The sequence below is a fragment of the Typha angustifolia genome, chromosome 3, assembly GCF_048772165.1.
Source record: "Typha angustifolia cultivar Huaian chromosome 3, ASM4877216v1, whole genome shotgun sequence".
NCBI lineage: Eukaryota > Viridiplantae > Streptophyta > Magnoliopsida > Poales > Typhaceae > Typha > Typha angustifolia.
Genome location: NC_133241.1, coordinates 7,734,865 through 7,759,018, shown reverse-complemented (window position 1 = coordinate 7,759,018; position 24,154 = coordinate 7,734,865). Strand labels below are relative to the sequence as shown.

The following is a 24,154-nucleotide window of genomic DNA, read 5'->3' as shown; positions in this document are numbered from 1 at the left end:
TCCCAGTTTTGTAGACAAATTTTCGGGCTAATGTTTTGACCATATTCTATGTTTGTTTTACTAGATTGGTCTTCTTCTGAGTTCTCTCGCATCTCCTTGCAGTTTGCAAATATGTAAAACAGAGGAGGTATCTTGTAATGTCTAAAATGTGGGTAGTTATTTGCAAAATGCTCTGTATTAGGTGCAAATCTGGAGTCAGCGAATAAAGATAGAAATAACTGGATAAATGATACAGATAAATACAATGAGAAACCAATACATATGATGACTACCTTCATATTTGACCTTCTAATGATTCAGAAACCATCTGGTGATACTTTGAGAAAATAACATGTTCTCTCTGGACATTGCATTAAATGAATCATAACATCAAAAAGATGTGCCTCATCCGAAAAGAAAATTCGAACTCCAGCAGTTGGGCGAGCAAGCTTTCACTCACAACCAAGAACTAGCAATATCTTGATAGAACAAAGAAATCTTTTATCAAAAACCAAATATCAAATTTGACCAACGCGGAGAACAAGCAATATCCAGGTAGAAGGCAAACTACCAACTTCAGTTTCTCTTTAGTGTCAGAGGTGTTATTAGACTAAAACACTGATGGCAATCAATTTGTAGAAGGAACATAGAAAGGGTCTTATTTCTTTTCCAGCATGTGAATATATCATCCAGAGGCAGTCTTCTTCTGCTGGAATATGACAGCATAGATAGGGATGGCCACACCAATACTGACGGCTGAGAGCACTCCAAGAGTCATCTTGAGTTTCTGATGCTTCATTCGGTCGAGGTTGTACATGTGCTTGGCGTGAAGGTAATATGGCTCGTCGTGGCCATGCGCACCCATTCTCTTCACCCCAGTGGCATGCAGCCCACGAGAAACTGGTACATTCACAAGTAATTTAGAAAAGAAAACTATATTCATAAGTTATCCAAAGGACAACAATTGCAATAAATTATCTGAAGGCAATTTCAGGTGATGAGCCAAGAGGAACACAGCATAATTACTTTAGAGTATCTACTGGAAAATATATGGAGTTACCATACAATCCATTTGAGATGTATATGTCGTCAAACATTTCACTCACACACAGAGTTGACAAACTTTTAGGATGCATATTCTTACAATTGTGACCAATGAATATCGGGATATGCCATTAGAAGCGGTTCTTTCCATTAGAAGAAATACACGGCATCAGAAAAAGCATTTGACAATGCATATTTGTGACTGCCAAATGGAAAATAACTTCATATAGCAAATGATTGCAAAATATGATTGAGATTTGAGATCACTTCTTCCTCTTCAAAGCTTGATCTTTTACAGGACCACATAAAAAACTAAAGTTACTCAAACTTATGAAAGGAGAACCATCAAAAGAGTAGAAGCAAAGTCTGATAATACAATTATTTTCACACATAAAACTGAAATCAAGATTACATGAACATTTCAAGGTAAAATTTCTACAACAGCAAATGAAATAGCTAAGGATACAACATAATACACAATCAAAATGATAGAACGAACAACAAACTTCTTGCCAAGTTAATCATCTAAACCAAAAACACCAAACATGTCATCTCTCTTCTCATACTACCAGGTCCAAAATTACCTATAAGTTTCAAAAGAAGCTGTGTGCTATCAAAGCGTTGCCATTTCATAGTGTCAATTGATCAAATATTGCTTGATTGAAACACCAATGCAACGTGTACCTTATGGAGCTACTCAGATCCATCTTACGATTTACTAAACCATACAACCAATGATTCAGAAAGAAAGAATCTAAGAATACATAAAGATAAAAATAAACCCCAAGCGGAAACCTAACTTCAGATCCATACATGATCTAACAGATTGGACTGGGAAAGAAGAAGGGTTCAACTGGAACCGATAAGGGGAAAAGGGAAGAGAGCCTGCCTGATTTGGAGAGGGCGGCGTCGGAGGAGGTCAAAAGCTTGATGCCGGATCGGAAACCGCGATTCAACGCCATCGCCGTCGCTCGAAGGTGGAATAAACTTCGAAGCCCTAGTACACGAAGGAGGAGCCGACGACTAGTGGGAATGGGATAGATCAAGAGAAAAAGGAGAGGAAAATTAATTAAAGAAAATAATTTTACACAATTGCCATCCAAAACTTATTAAAATATCATAATTACCTTTACATCTTCCAAATCTCATAATTATCACTCAAAACTTTACCTTAGTTAGTTCTGCTATACTTATTCTTTAAACTTTAATAACAGAGCTTGTTTGATTATAAACTATTATATTGAGGTGATATACAAATAATTTTTTTTTTTAAAATAACTAAAATATTTATTGAAATAATAGTTAATGAGATAATTAATGTAAATGTGATAGACCTTCTGTTGTATTGTGTATCAGATAGAGATATATATATATATCATTTGTCTAGTTTATAATTAAAGCGTATGAAGTAAAAATCGATAGAGTTTTTATTCCTATCCTCTTTATCTACTTTATATTCGTACCTATACAATTAATAACATATAATAAAATCTCATTATGAGGTTAACTCGTTTTAAGCGTCTATCCGAGTTCGTTAGCTGCATCGCGTTATCCAACCGAAATAATTGTTATCCGCCAAGAATTATTCGGAGTTGGGTCGCGTAAAGGAAGACTTGTATCCGAGCTAAGAAACCTCCGAATAGCGAATAAATCCTTCTCCTCTCTCCTCGTCTCCATCCGCCTTCGCCGCCTTCCTCTTATAATGGAGGCGGTGGCGGTGCAAGCGAAGCAGGCTGCCCTCTTATGGCTCGCCGGATTCAAAGAAGCTTGCTGCCTTCATAGAGTCGCCGTCTTCTCTCGCAGGTTCTACTATGCCCTATTTTAAGAATCTGAGTCTTATTCCACAGTAAAAGTTGGTTATTGATCTAATTTTGGTGCAGATCGCGGCCGCTGTTGATCAGAACCGGACAGTGTTTCCTCTTGAACGGGCTAATTTTCTTAGGCAGGTAATCGATCTGATGGGTTTTACCTGCGTTTCCGTCCTCAATTCCTCTGCAAAGAAGGATTTTTGCTACTTATAATTGCTGTTTCATTGAAAGTCTGCTTGCATTTACGTCAGCAGATTGCAATTTTATGTTTTCTTCATTTGATCAAACCGTCGTAGTTGATGATTAAATAACTAAAAACTTCATGCAGCTTATTTATCGTCAAGTCTGTGGTCGCTCCTATTCTCCTGAGAATATTACCTGAGCAATGCGAACAGTTTGAACCGCAACATCTTTGTGACCATAAAGCAGCTATGGCACTTTATTCTAGTTTAAGATCAATCCTGATTAATGTTTTCTATGTAAGTTCTCCTGTCTTCCTGAAAGTATATTTCATTAACTTAGTAGCTATGGTTACTGGCTTATTTTATAACATATTATTAACTTAGTATGAGCAGAATTTATCACAGTACATTTATCCTCAAAGAAAGATCAGTATTGTTCTCATTTTCTCTTTACATGATTTCTTATATTTTTCATGAAAACCTGTCTCTTCATGAGCAACATTCATGTGGCACTAGTTTTGCTTTATCAGTTAGCCTACTGGTTGGACTTTTTGTCGCTTGATTACTGATTTTACCTTTTCAGGTACTCTGGTTCTATCCACTATATGTTTTCAGTTTGGTGTTGAGTGCACTTTGGTAGGTTTGTTATTTATCCGCATTCTTTAGTTCTATGTTTTGTTCTTTCAGGTTCTTATATTAATAGCAGATAGTCCTTATTCCCTAGATGCCTTATACAAAATGGAATAATCAGGTTGCTGATGTAAGAGTGGACTGTGGGAACCTAAAGAACGACCGGAGGAAAAGATATAATTCATTTTATTTTTGGCACTAACATGGGTAAAGAAAAGAAACCAGGACATGATTGATCTTAGACCAGGACATGATTGATCTTAGTGGGCCAGGACTCAGGATTAAGCTGAAGAAAAGGTGTCCAGATGCATGAGGCTTGCCTATGAGGGATCTGTAAGATAGAATTCATAATAGTTAATTGGTCAAATGAGGATAGGGAGAAGCTACTTTAGCAGCCTCCCAAGTCCCAACTTCCCAAATATCTGTCACTAGTTTAAATGTTTTAGATGTAATAATTATGTTAATACCATATTTCCTATTTGTTGGTCTCAATTCTCCAAGTTCCTATTAAATGTTGAATGTTGAACTAGATCTCTGCGGCTTATTTCCTATAGAGTTCCCAATACAACAGACTGGTCGTTCACTATTTGAATGTCAGATGATCAACCACAGTGCCACAGTTGAGACTTGAGAGTATATGTATTTTGAAAATCAGTTAAAGCGAAAAGACAATGTGACCCTAAATTCTTAATAATGTAAGACAACTTGTACCTGTAAATTTTGCGATATGTACTAACGGGACCAAGATTATATGTAGCTGGTTCAGAGAAACATTTATGTTTTTTCACTTGTTACTTGTTACATCAGGTTGAGAGGTTAAGGTTTTCAAAAGGTTATGGACAAGCTGAAAAGAGACATTCAATCACTTACATGTTTTTGATCTGCCATATGTTGAACTGACTTTATCATGAGTGGATGCTTACATGAGATTGTGTTTATCTGCAGTTTCATGTTATCTTTGGTGAAAAAAAAAATCTCAATTCAGATATATGATTTTATGTTCATCTCTTTCCTTACTTTCTGAACCAGGTACAATGATATTGCTAAGCATGCTTTTGATGTCATGAGATCTTACGGGGAAAGCTCAACTCAAGCATCTGAGAACAAGAAAATTTCAGATATGCAGGAAAAGCCTGGTGGACTTGATGGGTAGGTTTATTACCATAGCATGCCATAGAGCTTTCTTTAGTATCTGATCAACTTCACAATATGCTTAATGCTAGTATTTATGTTCTTATTCTTGGATAGGGTTATACTTGGAATTGGCGAGCAGGTTTATTCATTCCTTTTGTTGGTCCTCTTCTTCATAGAGGTGCGTTAGTGCGCTAGTTCGTTTGAAATATCTTAATGTGAACTTTGTGTATATCTATGTTGCATTGTTTATGACATAAAACTTCCAGGAAGGAAATGATTTCGTATTAAAATGGTCAACTACACTGTGTATTATCGTGCAGGTTTCTGCAATAGGTTTGATACCTTATCTTGGCAAGGCAATCAATTTCCTGCTGCTTCCTTGGCTGTATTCCTACTACTGCTTTGAGTATGTATTGACTTTTCAGATAAATGGATCATGAATAAATTGTATTGGGTTACTTTTGCATATGCATGACATTAGATCTTGGTTTTACATGGACATTTAACTAATTGACATTCTTCCATGGTAGGTACAAATGGAACTTTGCTGAAGTAAACTTGAATAAGAGGCTCGACTTCTTTGAATCAAACTGGGCCTTTTTTGCTGGATTTGGTATGTTAATCTACACTCAAATTTGTTCGGCATATTCAATGATATGGGATGCCTTTTCCTAGTGACTCACGCACTGTTTATTCAGGGAGCCCTTGTGTGTTTGCAACTTTCTTTTTGTCTCCACTCGTCAGTGCTGGAGTTATGGCGATGCTTTATCCACTGGTATGAGGAAGAGTCTCTTTGTAATTTAATTTATTGCTGTAGACTTTGGATGTATTTCTTGAGGTGTCATTCATCTTTCCTGTTTTAGCTTTTTCTACCTTCACATTTTTTTCTACCAAATAATTGTCCATTATAGGAAAGGGCTGCAATCTGATCTGAGCAGTTTCCTTTATTGAGATTCTCCTCAAACTGTATAGCAATTATAAGCATGATTATATAATAGTTTTTGAAAGCACCAATACAGCTCTTCCTTGCCTTGTTTTGGACATTGAAGTATTTGATTTTGCACTTCTTCACAACTGTACACACAAATGCACACACAAAGACATTATGTACATGTTGAAGTATATGTATCAGTGTGGCACTGTGGCTACTATGCATATTTGCTCTTCATGCTATGACTGCCATTTGAGCAAAGATTCTTTCCAGTTTGTTGTGACAGCAGCAGGCACTGAAGCAGAGCAAGTTATTGATTCTCTTAGAAGATCATGGGGAGGAGGAGGGCCAAGAAAGATTCAAGTATTCTATGCCGCAAAGAGAATTTTGTAAGCTATCATTAAACAAGTCTTTTCCTTGAATTAGCAGTTAGGCAGAGTATATTCATCTTCAGATTCTCAAATTTCAAGGCATCATACAGGGTCTTTTTACTCCACATTAAAACAAACATGAATTTGTTTTCTAATGATGAGTGGTATCAACAGTTTAAATGGATATATTTTCACATGTTTTTGTTTGTTAGATTCATCATAATGAAAGAAGCCTGTAAGTTTGGACTTTTGTTTGTTGAACCTCTCAAAATGACACAAAGTTCATAGCCCAAGAACCTCTACAATCATCTAGAGATGAAGACACCATTTATCAAAACTATGCTGCAATATTGCTACGCCTGAAAAAGAGACTATATTCAGTTTATTTGATCCTTTACTATATTTGTCAGCAGCACCAAAAGGTGATAAAAGTTAACCAAACATTTACATAATTACGCATATTAAAGAATAAATAACTTTGCAATGATTATAGAAAAAATGTGCTGTCCATATCATATCATGTTTCCCAATCTGGCCTACATAAATCTTTTCAATGAATGTTCAAATCACATAATCAGCTTCTCTCGTTGGGGAGTGAGGCTATGTATATCTTGACAGGAGCTTTGCGAAACGACACTTTTATTCTCTTCATACAATTGATTAGTTTGAATGACCTCAATTTAGCCGCAACTGACAAGTTATCTATATTTCTTTTTTGTACACTGGGCCAAAGCAGTCCTAACTTACATATACTGCATGACATGCAATACCTTCATGTTGATATTACTGATTTGGTGGTAATATTAACTGTTCCATTATTTCTATTACAGGCCATTTCCATGATTCAGATTACCAGTACATTTTTGCCATACTTACTTTTGTACTATCTATTTCGCAGTATGCTGGTGTTGCACTTACTCCCTGAGACGCAAAAAGAGCAATGACTAATACATAGAGTTGTACATATTACTCTTTCTTACAGAACTGCTTGGTGGCACCTCCTTGTAAAGGAATTGAAGGAGATGGCTGCAGTTTGCCTGTTCCTCTTTGGTTTCTGTAGAGTTGTAAATACTTCTTCTGTTCATTGTGATAGTGACAATAAATCAATAACTAATGGAGGAAATTCTTTCCTGTTCAGATGTACACTTATTTTCTTCCATTCTCTGGAATTCAACCTTATTTTTTAAATTTCATTACATTCACATGCTGGCTTTCAGATTTGCTGTGTTCTTGCATTGCTCTGCATTTTGATACATCTGCACCACAGCAGGTGGTGTAATCAATGATCTCTACTCGCTTGAATTAGTCTACTCAGTTTTTTGTACATGAGAAATGCTTCATCCACATCATTAGATCATTGCATGCCCAGCAACCCATTATTACATTCTCCAAAAGCCCGATCTAGAAAAATCTTAACCACCTTCAAATGATCATCATCTAGATCTACTAAAAAAACCCTAATAAATAGGATTTTCTACCGCGGTAGAGATTAAATTAATAACAATCATTTGAAGATGGTTTTGTTTACATTTAAACTCAACATTGGCAGCATTCACAAGGAACTTACAAACAATCAAAGCATTTTATTTATTTCAACCTTCCAATTTTTTTTTTTTTTTTTTGTGGCTGGAATCTGGTCAAACGCCCCTCTCAATTCTAACATATGATTACCAAAGCATTCCTCAAATGCCCAAACAAAGATAAAAAGTCTAGAGATGCTCCTTTCGATGCATACCAACATATACCGTTAAAATTCAAAATCAAACGAAAGATTTCCAAGGGATCCACTCGTGACGAGGGGATGGTCCAAGGCATTCAATTCCTCTGATCTGAGCCATCTCATCGGCCACCACCCCACCCCCCCATAGGTATTTAATTTTATCACGAATAGGCCCCTATTTTATTCTATTTCACACAAATTGCCCTGTCCAGGAGCAGATCCATGATCCGCCATAAATTCTTTGTTTAAAAGAAAAAGGAGAAAAATGATCCACAATAAATAGCATGGAGAAGTGGTATTTGTACGCCTCCTCTTTGGTTGGTGCACCCCCCCCTATAATATTTCTTATTTGACCTTAACATTTAAGTTCTACATCTACTTTTACCTTAATTTTAAGAAATTTAATTTATTCAAAGTTATTCAAATGTATTAAAGTTATTTTAATTTGCTCATACGGTAACTAAGAAGACAAGCAAGATATATTGTTGGGTGGTATAAAAAAAAGTCAACTAATTTAATAAGAACTATTAATTTCTCTCTCCTAATTAAATGATTGAGAGTAAATAATATTAAATAAAATTAATTGAAAGTACTGGTCATATCAACGGGCCACTTTTCTATATTGAAGGTTAAATTAGTTATATTTTATTTCTCTATCCATTTTTTTTATATAAAAGTAAAAAATAAAAAATTGGTCTATTATTAAAAAAAGATAAAATAATAAAAAAATATTTAAATTCTAACTTTTTATTGATTAATCTAGTCCCACATGTAAACTATCTTATATATCCTTTAATTTATCATCAGATATAAATTATTTTTAATAACTAATTGGTTATTATTGAATCATTCCTCTAGAAAATAAAGGGTAAAATATAGAGTGTTTTAAATAAAATTTTCTAAAATATATGATTAAGAATGCACTATAATAAACTTGTGACGTATAATATTCTTTTATTTTTAATACATCTTGGATATTTTAGGGGGGATATTTTTGTGTTCTTAAACACTCTGAAGGAGCGAATCACAATGCGGCGAGCAATCCGATCACTGATCGAATATGGACCGATAAATAATAAAAGCTTCATTAAGGTGTACTTTTGCAAATATCCCATCCAGGACGAGAACGGCGAATCCAACCGAGATCGTAACATTATTTTCCTCAAATTATTGAGATCGAATCGAACCGCTCGTCCTCTCAAACCTCCTGCTGCCGGATTCTTTCTAGTACCCACTTGTACTACCGCTTGTTCACTGATTCTTTTTTGACCAAATTACCCCTCTCTTATATTCCTTTTTACCTAAATGAGCTTGGCTAGCCATAAGTAAACGTAACATATTAAACTAACGCTAATTGATTCAGCGTCTTCTCATCTTCTTAAATAAAATATTTATTTAAGAAACTATGCAAATGTAATTTTGAAATATTTATTAAAAACACTCTCTTTTGCTTATTAATAAATTAATGCCAAGTTTACAATAGAAAATGAGGGAAGTAAAGGGTATAAGTGTAAACTCACAGCTATGGTAGCATCTAAAGAAGCCCTGGGTTGTTATTATTTGGTATTTAGCGTTGCATGTGATCTGTGAAAATTAACTGCCCCAGAAGGTACCAAGAGAGGGGTGAGAATATCTAGAAACTCCCAACTACGTCTTGTGGACCAAAATGGGCCTCATTAAAAGAATTATTTACCAGAATAGTACTTCCATCAAAGTTATATCATAAGTTACCTCCCAAAAAAAGTTAAATTATTTAATAATTTATATAAAAAATAAACCACTAAGTTATTCAATAACTTATATGAAAAATAAACTGCTAATTAGTTAAAAAACATATAAATTACTCTGTTAAAATAAAAATATTACTAACATTATTCAGCAGTTAAATCTGACATAAAACTTGGTCAAAATAAGCCTGATTGGTGGACTAAAATAGTAAAAAAAAGTCTCCTAGGAGGCCTAGTTTGGCCAAACATTTCCTGGAACATTTATGCCGTCGCTTTGCGATGTACACCCTACATTTCTATTATTTTTAAACATAAGAAAGATACACTTTAATTTTCAAAACACACCCTGAATAGTATGATTTTTAGGATTTGACGAAGAAGGAAAGGGGAATTGAAAATGGTAAAAAGACATAGTGTAAAGGATAATAATATATAGACTTTTTAAACTATTGCCTGTTTTTAAACGTAATAAAGGTTTTTAATGTCTCTTACTTAGTTATTCGTTTGATTATTTTGGTAAAGAATATGACGTGATTAAATCAAGGTGTTACAGGGAGTATTTTAGTTCTACACTCTACGATAATTCAGGGGTCTAACCGTATTTAATCCTAAAAATAAATAGATACATAATGCAGGGTGTCAAATGCAAAAGATCCCAACATTTGTCTGCGAATTAATAGTCCTCCCACCTCATTCCCATTTCCATCTTTCTCGCTTTACCTTCCTCTCTCTCTCTCTCTCTCTCTCTCTCGCTCGCTTTCGCCCAAACTATTGCCAAAAAACCTCTCGATTGTTATTCGCCTTCTTATTCCACCTCTTTATCCTCTCATTCGTCTTCTTGCAATGCCCCCAAACTGGCGGTGATGACGGCGATGCGCGGCAGAGGAGGTAGGAAGGCCGCGTCGGTGCGGCCGGGCGTGGAGCAGCTCATCCACGTGGTGGTGGCAGCGGCGCTGCGGCGGAGAGGTTTGATGCTTCTCGTCCCTTTGCTCTACGTGTCCGTGTTGCTGATCTCGGTTGGGAAATGGAATCTGGAGTCGGAGGCTGTAAGGGTCGGGGTGGCGGCCCTGCGGCGGAGGACGGCACCGCCGCTACCTGGGTCCGTGTACCGGAGCTCACTGGTGTTCGAGAAGCTGTGGCCGTTCATGCAGGCCGAAGCGAATAGCACCAACGCGGTATGGATCGAGGGAACCTTTTGCTTTCTTGGATTGGAAGATTGGTGCTTGATTGATTTGTACGGCCTTTCTTAGAAATGTAGGTGCCGAGAAGTAGTGATTCTTTTTTAGATGTCGAGTTTTGATTGTATAGTATGTTAAACCAGTGTCGAGATTTTGAACGTTGGGTGAAATCTGCGGCGGATTAAGGAAAAAAGTGGGAGTTTGAAAAGATTCCGCGATTTTAAGCGGCTCCTAGCTGAACCTTTTTGAGAGACCAGTGAAAGTAGTTTGAGGTATCCCCTACTTTCCTAGATTATAAAGTTCGGTTCTTGATCTATCTGTTCGCGTTTGTAGCAATGTAGGTGCCCGGAAGTTGTTTTGTTGTTTGGACGGATTTTGGCTATTTAGCTTAGTTAGCCTGTTGGCAAGATTGGAGTTCTTGATTGCTATTTGGAATTTACTGCAGATTCTAAATTCTCTCGATGGTAGAATAAAAGAAGGTGATATTTTGGAAAGATTTTGCAGCTTAAGTTGCTGCTAATTGAATGCCCTTAAAAAGGTTGTGAAAGTTGTTATCGCATTTACTGTTGAGAAGTCTCTGTTATTGTCTGATAAGATAAGGAATCCTAAGAAGGTTGGTTAGATGTGTAGGTGAAATAGATTTACAAGCTGCAATCAGAGATTTCCAAGCCACGCTTGGTTGTTTAACAAAGCAAATCCCTTTTGACCATACTGAAAATTGTTAGATTCTCAATGAAGTATATGTGGTGTTGGCAAGAATAGACTGTCTAAAAAACGTGGTTGATTCACTGCTAAAATGTAAAACTTATGTTTGCACATGTTAGTAGGTGTTCCACAGAACTAATATCTACTAAACATCACTGATCATCCCCATCATCTTAGTAACCTGTATCCAAATCAAGCCTCATCCTAGAGACTATGAAAGCAAGATATAAGCTCCCAGGTACTTCATTTCTTGCAAAAGCCCTTGAAAGTTCCCAAACCACAAGGGAATGTGAGTTGATCCAACCCATTACCTGGTCAAGATATGCTGTTTTAGGTTTCTTTTAGTTTACATAATGAAATTGAATAGAAACTTCTATAAAGGATGGAAACTAAGAAAGCTATACATGGTGTAATGCTTAGCATCTTGCTCGCAACAAGCACAATAACCTATTTACCAATTCACACAACACTTCTTTGTTAAATCTTTATGACAATCCGATACAGTATCTCTGTTTGTTTATCTTATGATCAAATTTGAACATCTGAAAAGATCCTTGGATATCTAGAATTGGTTCAATTATTTTGACCCATGAAAAATGATATTTGGTTTTGGTCTGTAATTCTCTTTTAAATTACGACGTTATCTTTCGGACTTCTTTGGATGCCTCTGAAATGTAATATCTCTTATACTCTTTTCTCATGCTCCTTTTCTTTCATTTTCTTTCTTCTTGTGTTTCTTAGGAAATATGGAGCTACAATGTTTCTTCCTTTTGCATTTAAACCTGATTTTTTGACTATTCAAGCTTGACAATATGGATAAGGATTAAGCAGATCGACTAGTTGTCACTAGGACCAAATCTGTAGTTCACAGTTTTATTGTTTCAAACAACTCTTTCATATCTACCTTCCCATATTTCATGCTGATTTGTCTGCCTTCTTTTCGCTATGAACAAGCTTCAGTTTTCTTATTTTGAGTTTGCATTATGCAGTTGATGACAGCATGGCGTCAGAAAAAATTAGGACACCGATGGAAGGCTTGCATACAGAAGAGGTTGACTCAAACAGGTTTTAATTTCAAATCTGTGTTAGATAAACCAAACTTTTACCTGAGATGAGAACATTTCTTTTTCAACTTAGCACTTTATCTCTTACCACCAAAGCTGAATTTTTTTTTCCTTTCTCAGAGTTGCCACCTTCAAACGGCTTTCTTATAGTTGAAGCAAATGGTGGTCTGAATCAACAGCGGCTGTCAGTAAGTTCCAGTATAAGAACTAACAAATAATTTTCTTATTAGAAATTAAAATTATAAAACTGTACAAAGGAAATATATCCGTAGATTCTTGTTAGCTTTCATTCCCAGTTTGTTAGAAGTATGCTTTTGTACATCACTTGTCTTATATGATGCACATACACCCTTAGATGCCCAGATGACCATCATACTTGTCACCAATACTGCACTGGATGACCTTTTGTGCCAATTGTTCATTCAACTGACAAATTGTTCGGTCCACCGGGTTGAAATATGTTCTGTTGAATGTTCATCATGAGAGAAACTAATTGTTATAGTCTGGTAGGACATTAACTGTTACTCATTTGCAACCCACCAATGGACAACAGATAACATCCTTGTCTGTACAGGACCATGCCAATTATGTCTTAGCTGCCTGTTGGCTCATCTTAGCTGTATTTCCATTTTATTCCATTCATTGGTCCAAAGATGTTTCCATATTTGGCACTTGCACTAATCCAAATGATTTTACCATATTGCTCATTCTTCACCATGTTTCCTCTTTAATGTTTTAAATTAAGCCAGCAGAGAACTTGCAGACATCGGCCAACCACCCACCTTGTCCAATCCCTCATCGTGATGCTCAATTTTAGCTCTGTTGCTTCCTGTTGCATGATAATTTTTTCATCTTTATATGCAGATATGTGATGCAGTTGCTGTGGCTGGCTTACTGAATGCAACACTTGTCACACCAATTTTCCATTTGAACAGTGTATGGCGTGATTCCAGGTAACTATTACTTCATTCCCCTGCTCTTTGTTTTTCTTATGTAGTAGGTTATTTCTTGTTGCATTTGGGAGTTAGGATGACTGTTCAACTTTATATTTTTTGTGCGACACTTGTTGAAGCATTCTCTGAAATCTCTCATTACTGCCAGAAGCTGAAGTAAATTAATAAGGTTTCTATTTGAACATGTTTGCATTGTTTTAATGAAGCTAGACAAACTCTGCACCGAGGCCTCATGACCTATTGGGTACTGACTACTAGACTAGAGTTGAAAAGCAGTATCAAAGAGTGTTAATGTATTGGAGATGCAACGAGTGTTCACCGTAGGAATGAAGGATGCACCTAAGTACTATGATCTTTTAAAATAGAATAGGAATGCTTGCTTCGTAAGCCTTTGATTTCTCTTAAACATTACGCTGAGCACTTAGAGTTTGCTATTATTATAAGAACTGATTCTATTATTCTCGACAGATCAGTACAAGTTTTAGTGATATTCTTTCCAAAACCTTTTACATTTCCAATGCTGGTTACAACTGTCAACTTGCAATGTTACCATAACGTTCACCATTTGTTATTATAATGCTTTTATTTCTGCTGAATAGATTTCCAGGAAAGTAATGGTGCTTTTTTTCTTAATGATTTCAGCAAGTTTAGCGACATCTTTGATGAGGACTACTTTATTGAGTCCCTTAAAAATCATGTAAGAGTGGTGAAGGAACTTCCAGAAGATATTTTACAGAACTTCGACCATAACCTTAGCAACATAGTAAACATGAGAACGAAGGCCTTCTCATCTAAGAGTTATTATTTGCAGAAGGTCCTCCCGAAATTGTTGGAATTGGGGTATGTAATGCTTTCTCACATTTTATCTAATAAGATTCCCTCTCATTTTCTTCCCGGTGCTTTTGTGCATTTCTATTAGCATGAGTATGCTGTGAACTTATTATAGTTTATTCACCTCTAATTTTAGGATAATGAATATTGCATAATGCAAAATGTTTGTGAGTACAACAAATACTCAAGTCGGATGGAACTTTTGAGAAGTTATTTGGATATTGGGGAAGGAAATAATCTTTATTTTGTTGCATTGCAGTGTCTTCCAGTATCTCATAACAAATTTTCTGGCTATAAATTGGTCAAGACTTGCTTTATTCACTGCCAATTGTTAACTTAGAATTCTAGCATGTAAGCAACAAACTTAATTTATAGATCTCTTTAATATGTCTTGACTGCCATGCTTTCCATGCTCTCCTTCTAAACTATATCTTACTTATTTATTAACTTTGTATGCTTAAACTTTCTTTCTTGTTTTTTATTTAGATTCTCTGCGAACATTGTTGTTTTGTTCCTTAAAATAGAAATCACACAAGTAGCAAAATAGTGTATCATATGGACGTGATACATCTTATAGTAGCATGCAAACTTTCTCTCTATGCTATATCTGCGTAGGATACAATACCTTGAATGATGTTATCCCTGTTGTTTGGCAAGTAACGGATATGATATAGTAAAACATATAACTATCTCAAAAGAATTTCTTTTGAAAATGAACTTTATAATGGCATGGATCATTTTGAATTCAAAAAGTTATTGTGGGTTGAATATTTCGTAGCAAAATCTTCGTTCTTCTGTGGTTCTGCAGCTATTTTACTACACAATGGCAATATCCAATACTTTGGATGTAACCTTTTATATAGATCAGCAGCAGTAGCTATGTACTAATAAAACGTTTTTCCTGTATTTGTGCATCAGAGGATTATCCACCTTTATTCCATCAATTTCATTCAGTTCTCATTCTACGATGCAGGGCTGTACGTATAGCGCCTTTCTCTAATAGATTGGCTCAGTCAGTTCCACCAAATATCCAAGGACTCAGATGTTTTGCAAATTTTGAAGCATTGAGATTTTCTGAACCAATAAAAGTTCTTGCAGAAAAAATGGTGGATCGCATGGTTAAGAATAGTTCCATGAGCGGTGGAAAGTACGTTTCAGTGCATCTCCGCTTTGAAGAGGTGATACTGAATTCTCTTCCTATGACTGACTATTATTTTTGTCTTTCTTGGTGAAGGCCTATCAAGGTTGACTCTGTGTTTCAGGATATGGTAGCATTTTCATGTTGTACCTATGAAGGTGGTCAAGAAGAGAAGATTGAAATGGATAATGCCCGTGAAAGGGGTTGGAGGGGAAAGTTTCATAAACCTGGTCGGGTAATTAGTCCTGAGGCAAATCGAAGGGATGGAAAATGCCCTCTAACTCCATTAGAGGTTGATAAGTTTGTTCCTTCTTTCTCTATGGAGTGATTTTCCTTTGAAGTAATGTTGTTTTGTCAATGTAATTTTGTAGTTTCCAGCTTTGGATTTTCTATACTTCCTAAAATGAGTTGTTACTATAATAGAGGTATATCATATTTTGCACTGTTTTAGTATAGTTTAGAACAGGTGATCACTTGGTGTGGCAATAGCTTGCCTCCCTGCATTGAATAGGGTCGTGTGTTGAAGTCTTGGAAAAAGTCTCTTCAGAAATAAGAAGGTTGTGCACATCTTTCCTTCACAGACCCTGCATAAGGGGGAGCCTCATGCATTGGAAGTTTGGAACTAAGCTTCTTTTTTCCTGATATCTGAATGTTGCTTAAGCAATATTCAGATTACTAAATGCTATCTATCTGTTATAAATTTTGACACTTTTTGGGTTCTTTCTTAGTTTCTTATCCCTATTACATAGACAGATGCCTTTGCCCAGCTACCTGTGAAGTTATAAGCTGTTGTTAATGGAAATTCAAAAAATAAAAAAAAAATGAAAGAAAGAAAGAAAAATCATGTTAAGATGCCAATCTTCTATATTAATGAAACAACCAGGAATTTATGTTGGTACACTGCCCCTGGACTTATATTGTATTTGCATTTTTTACACCTTTTGGCATTTCAGTGTTTTTTCCCCTCATTTTCCAGCATAAAAACCTGTCATTGCTCCATGCATTGGAAAATTGCTACTTCATGAACAACTGAATACTTTTATCAAACATCTATAAATTTCCAGCTCTTTTATGATACGGTTGTCTACTTAGAATCATTGCTAGCTAAAAATTTGATCTTGCAGGTCGGGATGATGCTCCGGGGCATGGGATTTGATAACAGCACCTCTGTTTATATTGCTTCTGGTAAAATATATAATGCCAGAAAATATATGGCTCCTCTCCGCCTGTTATTTCCTCTTTTAGAGACGAAGAATACTCTAGCCTCAGCAGATGAACTTGCACCATTTAAGGTATTGTACTAGTTTAAGCTTACCATAATAGAATGTATACTGTACAAAAATTGCAGTTCCTAAATTTTTGTCATGTCACTTTTTCCTTTTCTTTATGCATGTCTTGCACTTCTTTTCTGTTATGATATTTGGTTATGGTGGGCCATCCAATATTGACTAATTATAAACATATGACAAAGATATATGTCCCTCTGCTTTGGTCTATTGTTCCCGATAATGCAACTATTCCTAATGTAGTGTATTCCTTAATGATGAGTTGTCTTGTCATTTATGTTTTTGAAGGGTCACTCATCTCGGTTGGCAGCTCTGGATTACACTGTTTCTGCTCACAGTGAAGTTTTTGTCACTACTCAAGGTGGCAACTTTCCCCACTTTCTGATGGGGCACAGACGGTATTTGTATGGAGGACATTCAAAGACCATTAAACCAGACAAGAAGAAATTGGTTTTATTCTTGGACAACCCAGACATCAGGTCAGCTTTCAATCATAGTTGCACCATTGTTTGCCATGAATTTAATAACATGTCTTTTGATCTGGTGTTGTTTTTCCAACTATGAAAGCCTCAGCAATCATGTGGTTTAGGAAAAGAAGAAAAAATAAGACAGCAAAATGTTGATTTTTCTTTGATCAGCATTCCTAGTTAACTGGGCCACTGTATGATACTTGGAAATCATTTTCATATAGAGATAGTTAACTGATGACATACGTGTTGATTAATTTCCTTGTGCATGCTGTAAGGGCTAGTATTTTAGACCAGTCAGTTATTAAAGCTTCTGTGGCCCTTGACATTTTCATTATCAGTTATTTCTTCCAATTGTCCTAGGCTGGCGAGCGTGACATGACATCAAGTTGGAATTAGTAATAGCTTTTCCTGACAATTCTTCTTATTTTTTTACATCAATTAGCGAGGTACTATGATCTTCTTGTGGAGATTTAGTAGATGATCAGTACATACTGGCTAACCAATGTGGCTTTTAGACATCATAGTTAAAATTGTAAAATGGAGTTTAATCCAGTCATAGTTCTGATTGCAGATGGGATAGGTTCAAGCGTCACATGCAGGACATGCTTCATCACAGTGATTTAAAGGGCATCGGATTTAGGAAACCAAATGCATCTCTGTACACCTTTCCCATGCCAGACTGCATGTGTCAGCAAGCAGAAGCATGAGTTTTGCATCTGGCCTATAAGTGGTGTCGTTAATTTTACAGGTTGAATTTGTTGATACACGTGTAAGTAATCTTACCATTGATGATTATTCAATTGCTGCAGCAATTCATTTAATTTTTGTTAGGTGGGGAGAGTTGGCATAGCTCGATATTCAATTTTACTTAGGTCTATGGTAAATTGATATATGGGTTTATTGTATATGACACTAAGAACATTTAATTGTACAACAAGATTTTCTGTAATATCATCATTTTTTCTGCAGTCAGTGTTTCATGAATTTTCTATGAACTCCTTTTACAATCTGGTCTTTCTGTTCTTATGTTCCATTTCCCTGATACAACTCTACATTTTTGGTATATCAGCTAATTTGGGAAGCTAACATTTATAATGGTGGTTGAACTGCCAATTTGCTGGCATGCCTTTTTTTAACTTCAATTGCTGGCTTTGATAACCTCATTATATACTTCAATGTTCTGATGATTCTTTTTGTATTCTTGGAAAATCGTTATGCACTGAATGATGACTCCAGTATTGTGTACTTATTGGGAAGCTCTTCAGCTCTTGATTGTTCAAGATTGAGGTAAATGAATTCTTCTTCCTGGTGTGGAGAAAAAGGAAGAGAGAGAGTGACTGCAGCATACTAACTTAACAACATGTGGGTATTGCTTGATAAGCTTTGCACTGGAATTGTCATTGCATCTCCTCTCCATGTGTTATGATGTGTAATTTATGCTATTTGTGAGACTGTAGTCATGCATCTTTTGAACTTATTTGAGCTAATCCTTTCGGATGTTATATTTTGCCAGTGAAGATCTTATTTTTGTGAGGATTTTGTATATATTGAGGATTGCAACTTCATAATATATCTGCATTATATTTGCTTATTCAATTCAATGTTTGTGAACCTGAAATTCTTTGTTGACACCTTGACTTGGTTGTGTATGCATCTGTATTTGACATGCAAAGCTACTCTATTAGTTTCACACTGCTTATCCTGTATGACATTATACAAGGCTACAAAACACTAACTACGTATTAAGCAATCACTGTTGAATTGATCTTTTACTGCTGTGATCCTACTGTTTGCATGCAGAATGTAGTATTTCCATATTATGTTCTCTGGTTCTCTGAGCTAGAATTGGTATTTATTATTTCTGTCATTTAATATCTTTCATAATTCCTTCTAACTTCTTCCTGTTAAATAATATTTTGTTATCTTAATCTCTTTATGCTTTGTCATAATACTCGAAATCTTGCTTACTGTCAAGGCATTTGAGTATTTAGGAAATCCTATGTTAGAGGTCACACACACTTTGCGTTCTAGATTCATGCGGATAAAATCAAATCAAGTACACCTTCATCCTTTACTATGGAAGGCAACAGCAAAACGAGCTCTAGGTGTGTATTGGAACTCCAACACTGTGGACAGGTGGTGGAGGATTGCAAGCCCTCTCAGCTATCAAAGCATGCCGAGGAGTTTGGATCATGTTCTGACCTGCAAACAAATATAAATCACTGTAGCTAACCTTTGTGCTCACTTATAATTTGTCTTTTTTGCATAGTCTGCTATGGCTTGAATGGAAGAAGACTTACCTGCATGAAGATCAGATGATGAAAGCACATTAAGAATAAACATGGAGCTAGTGAGGAGTAAAATGCAAATGGAAATCAACTGTGATGGCATTGCTACCACTGGAGACCTCCTGGGCAGCTGAGCTCTTACCTAGAACGAGAGGTATGCTTTTGCTTATAAAGGTCTAGCATGTAAGTTTATTTTTCTGTTTTTTGACTGACCACCAGTGGATGTTTGGAACTTACTCTTAGTTTATATTCTCTTGTGGAAATTTATGCATGCCTGATTGTAACTTTACCTTAAAATACTGCTTTGCTTTTGACAGATTGCTACCTTGTATTCTACTCTCCTGACTGGGTCTTCAGTGGGAGCAGATCATCTGCAGCGCTGCTTTCAGGAACTTCTTGCAGTTGTGTAGTAGGCAGTCTTGATTGATTGCAATAGTATCCCATAGGTAAAGTAGAAAAGCTTTTAAAAGTAACTGATTTGACTGTCAATTGCTGACTGCCAGGAACCACTACTGGAGGAAATTTCTGCAGTAGGGGCTGCAGAAGGCACATTACTGTCTTCAGCAATGCAAAAAATTTGATTGTGGTATGCAATGACCAAGTATGCAGCTAACTTGATTCTTGACCTCTTGAGCTTCTGTTTAATTTTCTTGACTTATAATCTGTCAGCTTTTATAGATTTTTCATATAGTAGTTTATTATTGGTTTGCTTTACTGATTCCTACTTGTTTTGCATGCTTCAGAGTTAGCTCTGCAAGTTGGTTTTGGGTCTAGTGTCATCATTTGAGGATTATATATCAGTGAAACCGTGAGTCCTGGTTTAGTTATAAGTATGCTAAGGAGATCTGAATTAGGATTATTATTGGGGATAAGTAGCGATAAATGATGTTTGTACAAAAACTTAGAAGGGTTTTCTGGAATATATCTGATAAAACACTAGCTGATTTGAGTCATTAACACTTTATCAGTATACTCCAAGTACCAAGAATTAATTCATTTGGGTGGATTCATCCTAAAATTATAAATCTGAAGAGTGTGCACAAGATATGTCTGAAATGTTCCTGGAGGTCACACATGAACCCTAGTTCCTTAAACATGCCAGCCAAATTTGATGCCTGTTCTCTTTTAATTGCAAATCAGTTTAACTAAATTCATCCAAATATTTAAACTCACATGTAGCCGTATAGGCCATATTAAAAACTCAACCAAAAATCACATAGGACAACAAGGTTCCTTGTTCATGTTTATGGACTAGTCCATAGTATCACTCTCCATCTAAACTCTTGAACTTTGAAGTATATCTTCAAGAAGACGTTGAGCCTTACTATAAAAAATGACCATTCTTGTACTTCAAGCTTCAGATTGAAAGCTAGCCGAGGGAGATTCATACTAATCACTAGTGTAATGCTATTAACAGGATGAAAAAAAAATGATAATTATACAGCAACTGTAACTAAAACTCTCTTCTCAAAGAACACCTTAGCTAAAACTAAATAAAATGTGAATATATGACTATTTTATCCCTCTCTAGTCTCTATTGTGAACATGAACACCTCTTTATATGGGTATTGTTGTCATTCTTATATAACTTATCCTGTCACATAAAGTTTGCTTTGCCATTTATCAATACCTTAAGCCTGCAATGGATGCATTACTGACTCTTTTCCTTAATAATGATATGTGAACTGCAATTCTTTTCTTATTACCGAAAATAGGCAAACTGTTTTATTTTAATTTTAATGCCTGATTAATACATCAATTTAACACGATGAATACCAAAAGTAAGCATCAGCTTTGTGAGAAGTTGGGTGGAAACTTACATCAAGATTCATTTCTGAGATTGCAAAACGAAAATAAGAAGAAAATTGAAACTGGACTCCAGTCATATGCTTTAACCTTTAATCAAAACCATTGAAATACATTTTTTCAAGTTTGATGTGATCATCAACCAAACATTATAAAAATGAGCAGGAATCTCTAGAAGGACAAAGGTTAATAGTTTATACGCATTTTCTCGTCATTGGTGATGTTATTTTCATGAATTTAGCCGATTGATACTTGGATGTAAGAGGCCAGACTTGCTATAGCATTAATTGCTATAGCATTAAATGACGCATTCTATCATATAGTTTTACAGCTTAAATATTACTTCACATATGTTTTTTAGTTTCTATAATCTAGTTTCACCTCATGTATATTTCCTAACTCTATCTTAACCTACTTACTTGAAGGTGACTGTGAGGTTACCCAAATGATGCAAATGCTAACACCATAGAAGTAAGGTAATAATTTATTGTAGGCAGATATTTCTTTCATACCCTATAAATCAATGGCTGCGTATTGCTTACTTGTATAGCCACTATAGCTAGGTATGAATTAAATTATATGGGTTGCTTGTTGGTGTTAACCTAACTGATATATCCAAGTGCCTATGCTGTGTATGGTTGAAGTTACTTTATTCTGTGTACTCTGAAAGGGGTCTGTTGATGTTTGACAGTGCAGCTGAATGTTGCTGTTTGCAAGTAAGAGATGCCCTTCAGATAACTAGAAATTTATCAGATAATGATTTCTAGTACATAGTTAGTAGAAGTAACATGATTTCAAATATAATATTGCATCAATGTATATCTAGAAAACTGAATGAACATAAACAACAAAAGAAAGCTGTCTCTCTTGCAATCAATGAAGAGCAACATAAAGATGTAAATCACTGAGCTAAGCTTTGAATATGTTAATCCATTTCACTTGGCATTACAGTTAGCTTTGCAAGTTTTTAAACATCATACTCCTATTATGGAAAATCTATTTTCCGATTAGGATATAATATATGTTGCCAATTATTCCAACTCTTTTTACATGGGCCCCCTGCTTCTCAACTCTATTGGACACAGATCATTTAATAATCCTGTTTGACATTGTATCTTATATATATATATATATATATGGCCGGGCCCAAAATTTTCTTTGCTGTTGTCTCCTCCTACAATTTTGAGCTGAAACGTATGTGAAATCTGGATAAGGTTACAGATTGATTTGTTTCCATGTTCTCTTAATCAAAATGCTGGTACCATTCAGACATTGTAAACTGAACATTATTGAAAGCATTTGTCATTCTGTAACTTATAACTTTATAATCCATATTCTTAGATTATTTCACAAAGCAAATCATGATAACTTGGTATGCCCACTTGATCCCCACATTGATGCTTGCTATCTTTTGTTGAGTAATTGGGGGAATATTAGTAGTTGGAAATTAATGAAGGTTGTTTATCTGCTGTTGTAGTTGACTTGTAATCATGTCCTAATCTCGGATAGTGAGAAAATTTATCAGAGTACAGTACCGAATTTTATCACTTTCAATGTTGTGTAAGCTAATGATATCATCTTGCTTGAAGCCCAGGTTGATCTCAATGTTAGATGAATTAATGTTCTTGACAAGGTACTCGCACCTAATTATGGTACAGCCCTGGTTGTTCTGATCTATATATCATTCCTAGTCAATGCTAGCAGCTGAAAATTAATTGCATGAGTCTGTATCCAGTACATATAAGTTTTCTTCTTTAATCTCTGGATATAACTATCGATAAAATTACCATCCTCCTCTGAGATACACTCCTATATTAATTCAAGATTAGTATATTTTAGAACACAACCGTATAACCCTAGTGAGTATACCAAGTCCTTTCTTTTTAGTAGATCTCATATTGAAATCCACCTCCATATCTATCTATTAATTAGTATAGGTTAGGAGAGATGCGTCCTCTATTTGTCACAGATTGTTAAACAATTATGCAGTCCCACCAACCCACGTAAATTAATCTAAGATTATGTTTATAATTGTCTGGTATTAACCTCGTGTAGAAATGTGATGATTAACGAAATTAGCTATGTATATGCTGGTTAGACTACCACTTAATAGTAGTTATTTTTATTCACAAGTAGTAACTTTGAACACAATTTTTTTCCTGCCGTCATCCTTTATGATATTATATTGCACGAGCTTATAAAAAGATTAGAGATGTCTTAATCTTTCACATCTATCCTCTTTAGTCAAAGATTGCACACCCCCCTTCTCCTTTCACTCTTCTTAGGTTCCTGCTCGCATGTAACCTACAATTAACGTGCATCAACTATGATTAACGTGTAGCATGATTGGTTCCCCATTCAGGGGTAGGATTTGGCCTGAGCTTACTTCCATCGCCCTAGTGACGTTCGATATTGAATTCGAATGTTATTAGAATTATCAGATGCATGTAATTGATATACTACTGCCATACATTGAACTAACTATATGTCTATGTTAAGACCTGCACAGAATTCAACTGTGCATTTAGTGTGGCAATCCTTTTTAGTAGGTCAGAGGAGAATAATAAATGGTACACAAAGTGGGACTTGTGGCCTTATAGCCATTAGCAAATCGGTCCTGGATGCACTTAAGCGATTGCATTCAATTTCTCTTTCGGATTTGATGTTCGAGCAAAAGGTCTGCTACCCAGTTCCTATTTGTCTGTATTAAAGATTCACTGCGACTGTTCACCTCTAAAATATGTAGCAAAATAATTCCATTTTTTATTTCAGAATTTGCAATTTCGACCTTTTTCTTAGGTCAATAAAAACCCCAACAGGCTAAAACTAGTTCGTGAAAATTTCCAAAGCGCAAATAAAATTGAAATTGTTTGGCAAAAATGGGACAGGGGAACTAAAACTAGGAGAGT

At 35.6% G+C, this 24,154-nt stretch overlaps 3 protein-coding genes across 5 annotated transcripts; 2 read left to right on the top strand and 1 right to left on the bottom strand.

Moving 5' to 3' along the window:
• Positions 1-397: 397 nt before the first annotated feature.
• On the bottom strand, positions 398-2,069 carry LOC140779395 (uncharacterized). Its single transcript, XM_073124432.1, has 2 exons — positions 1,913-2,069; positions 398-879 (listed from the first exon to the last, which is right to left on the bottom strand). The coding sequence occupies exons 1-2, from the start codon at positions 1,983-1,985 to the stop codon at positions 665-667; spliced, it is 288 nt and encodes a 95-aa protein (XP_072980533.1). The 5' UTR covers positions 1,986-2,069; the 3' UTR covers positions 398-664.
• Positions 2,070-2,561: 492 nt separating this feature from the next.
• On the top strand, positions 2,562-7,281 carry LOC140779385 (protein EI24 homolog). Its single transcript, XM_073124422.1, has 11 exons — positions 2,562-2,826; positions 2,904-2,969; positions 3,160-3,310; positions 3,597-3,649; positions 4,673-4,792; positions 4,892-4,955; positions 5,098-5,183; positions 5,308-5,390; positions 5,476-5,552; positions 5,982-6,097; positions 6,978-7,281. The coding sequence occupies exons 1-11, from the start codon at positions 2,726-2,728 to the stop codon at positions 7,021-7,023; spliced, it is 963 nt and encodes a 320-aa protein (XP_072980523.1). The 5' UTR covers positions 2,562-2,725; the 3' UTR covers positions 7,024-7,281.
• A 2,956-nt stretch (positions 7,282-10,237) lies between these two features.
• Positions 10,238-22,372, top strand: LOC140758499 (O-fucosyltransferase 9-like). Of its 3 annotated transcripts, none has more exons than XM_073094691.1 (12): positions 10,238-10,701; positions 12,399-12,474; positions 12,594-12,661; positions 13,338-13,426; positions 14,069-14,266; positions 15,231-15,435; positions 15,520-15,687; positions 16,520-16,687; positions 16,970-17,160; positions 17,723-19,593; positions 19,757-19,840; positions 19,943-22,372. In XM_073094691.1, exons 1-10 carry the CDS (start codon positions 10,390-10,392, stop codon positions 17,856-17,858), a joined length of 1,611 nt encoding a protein of 536 aa, XP_072950792.1. In that variant the 5' UTR covers positions 10,238-10,389; the 3' UTR covers positions 17,859-19,593; positions 19,757-19,840; positions 19,943-22,372. The 3 variants fall into 3 exon arrangements, with proteins under 3 accessions (XP_072950792.1, XP_072950791.1, XP_072950790.1); XM_073094690.1 differs by having other exon boundaries at positions 19,757-20,040; positions 21,671-22,364; XM_073094689.1 differs by having other exon boundaries at positions 19,757-22,372.
• Positions 22,373-24,154: the final 1,782 nt, after the last annotated feature.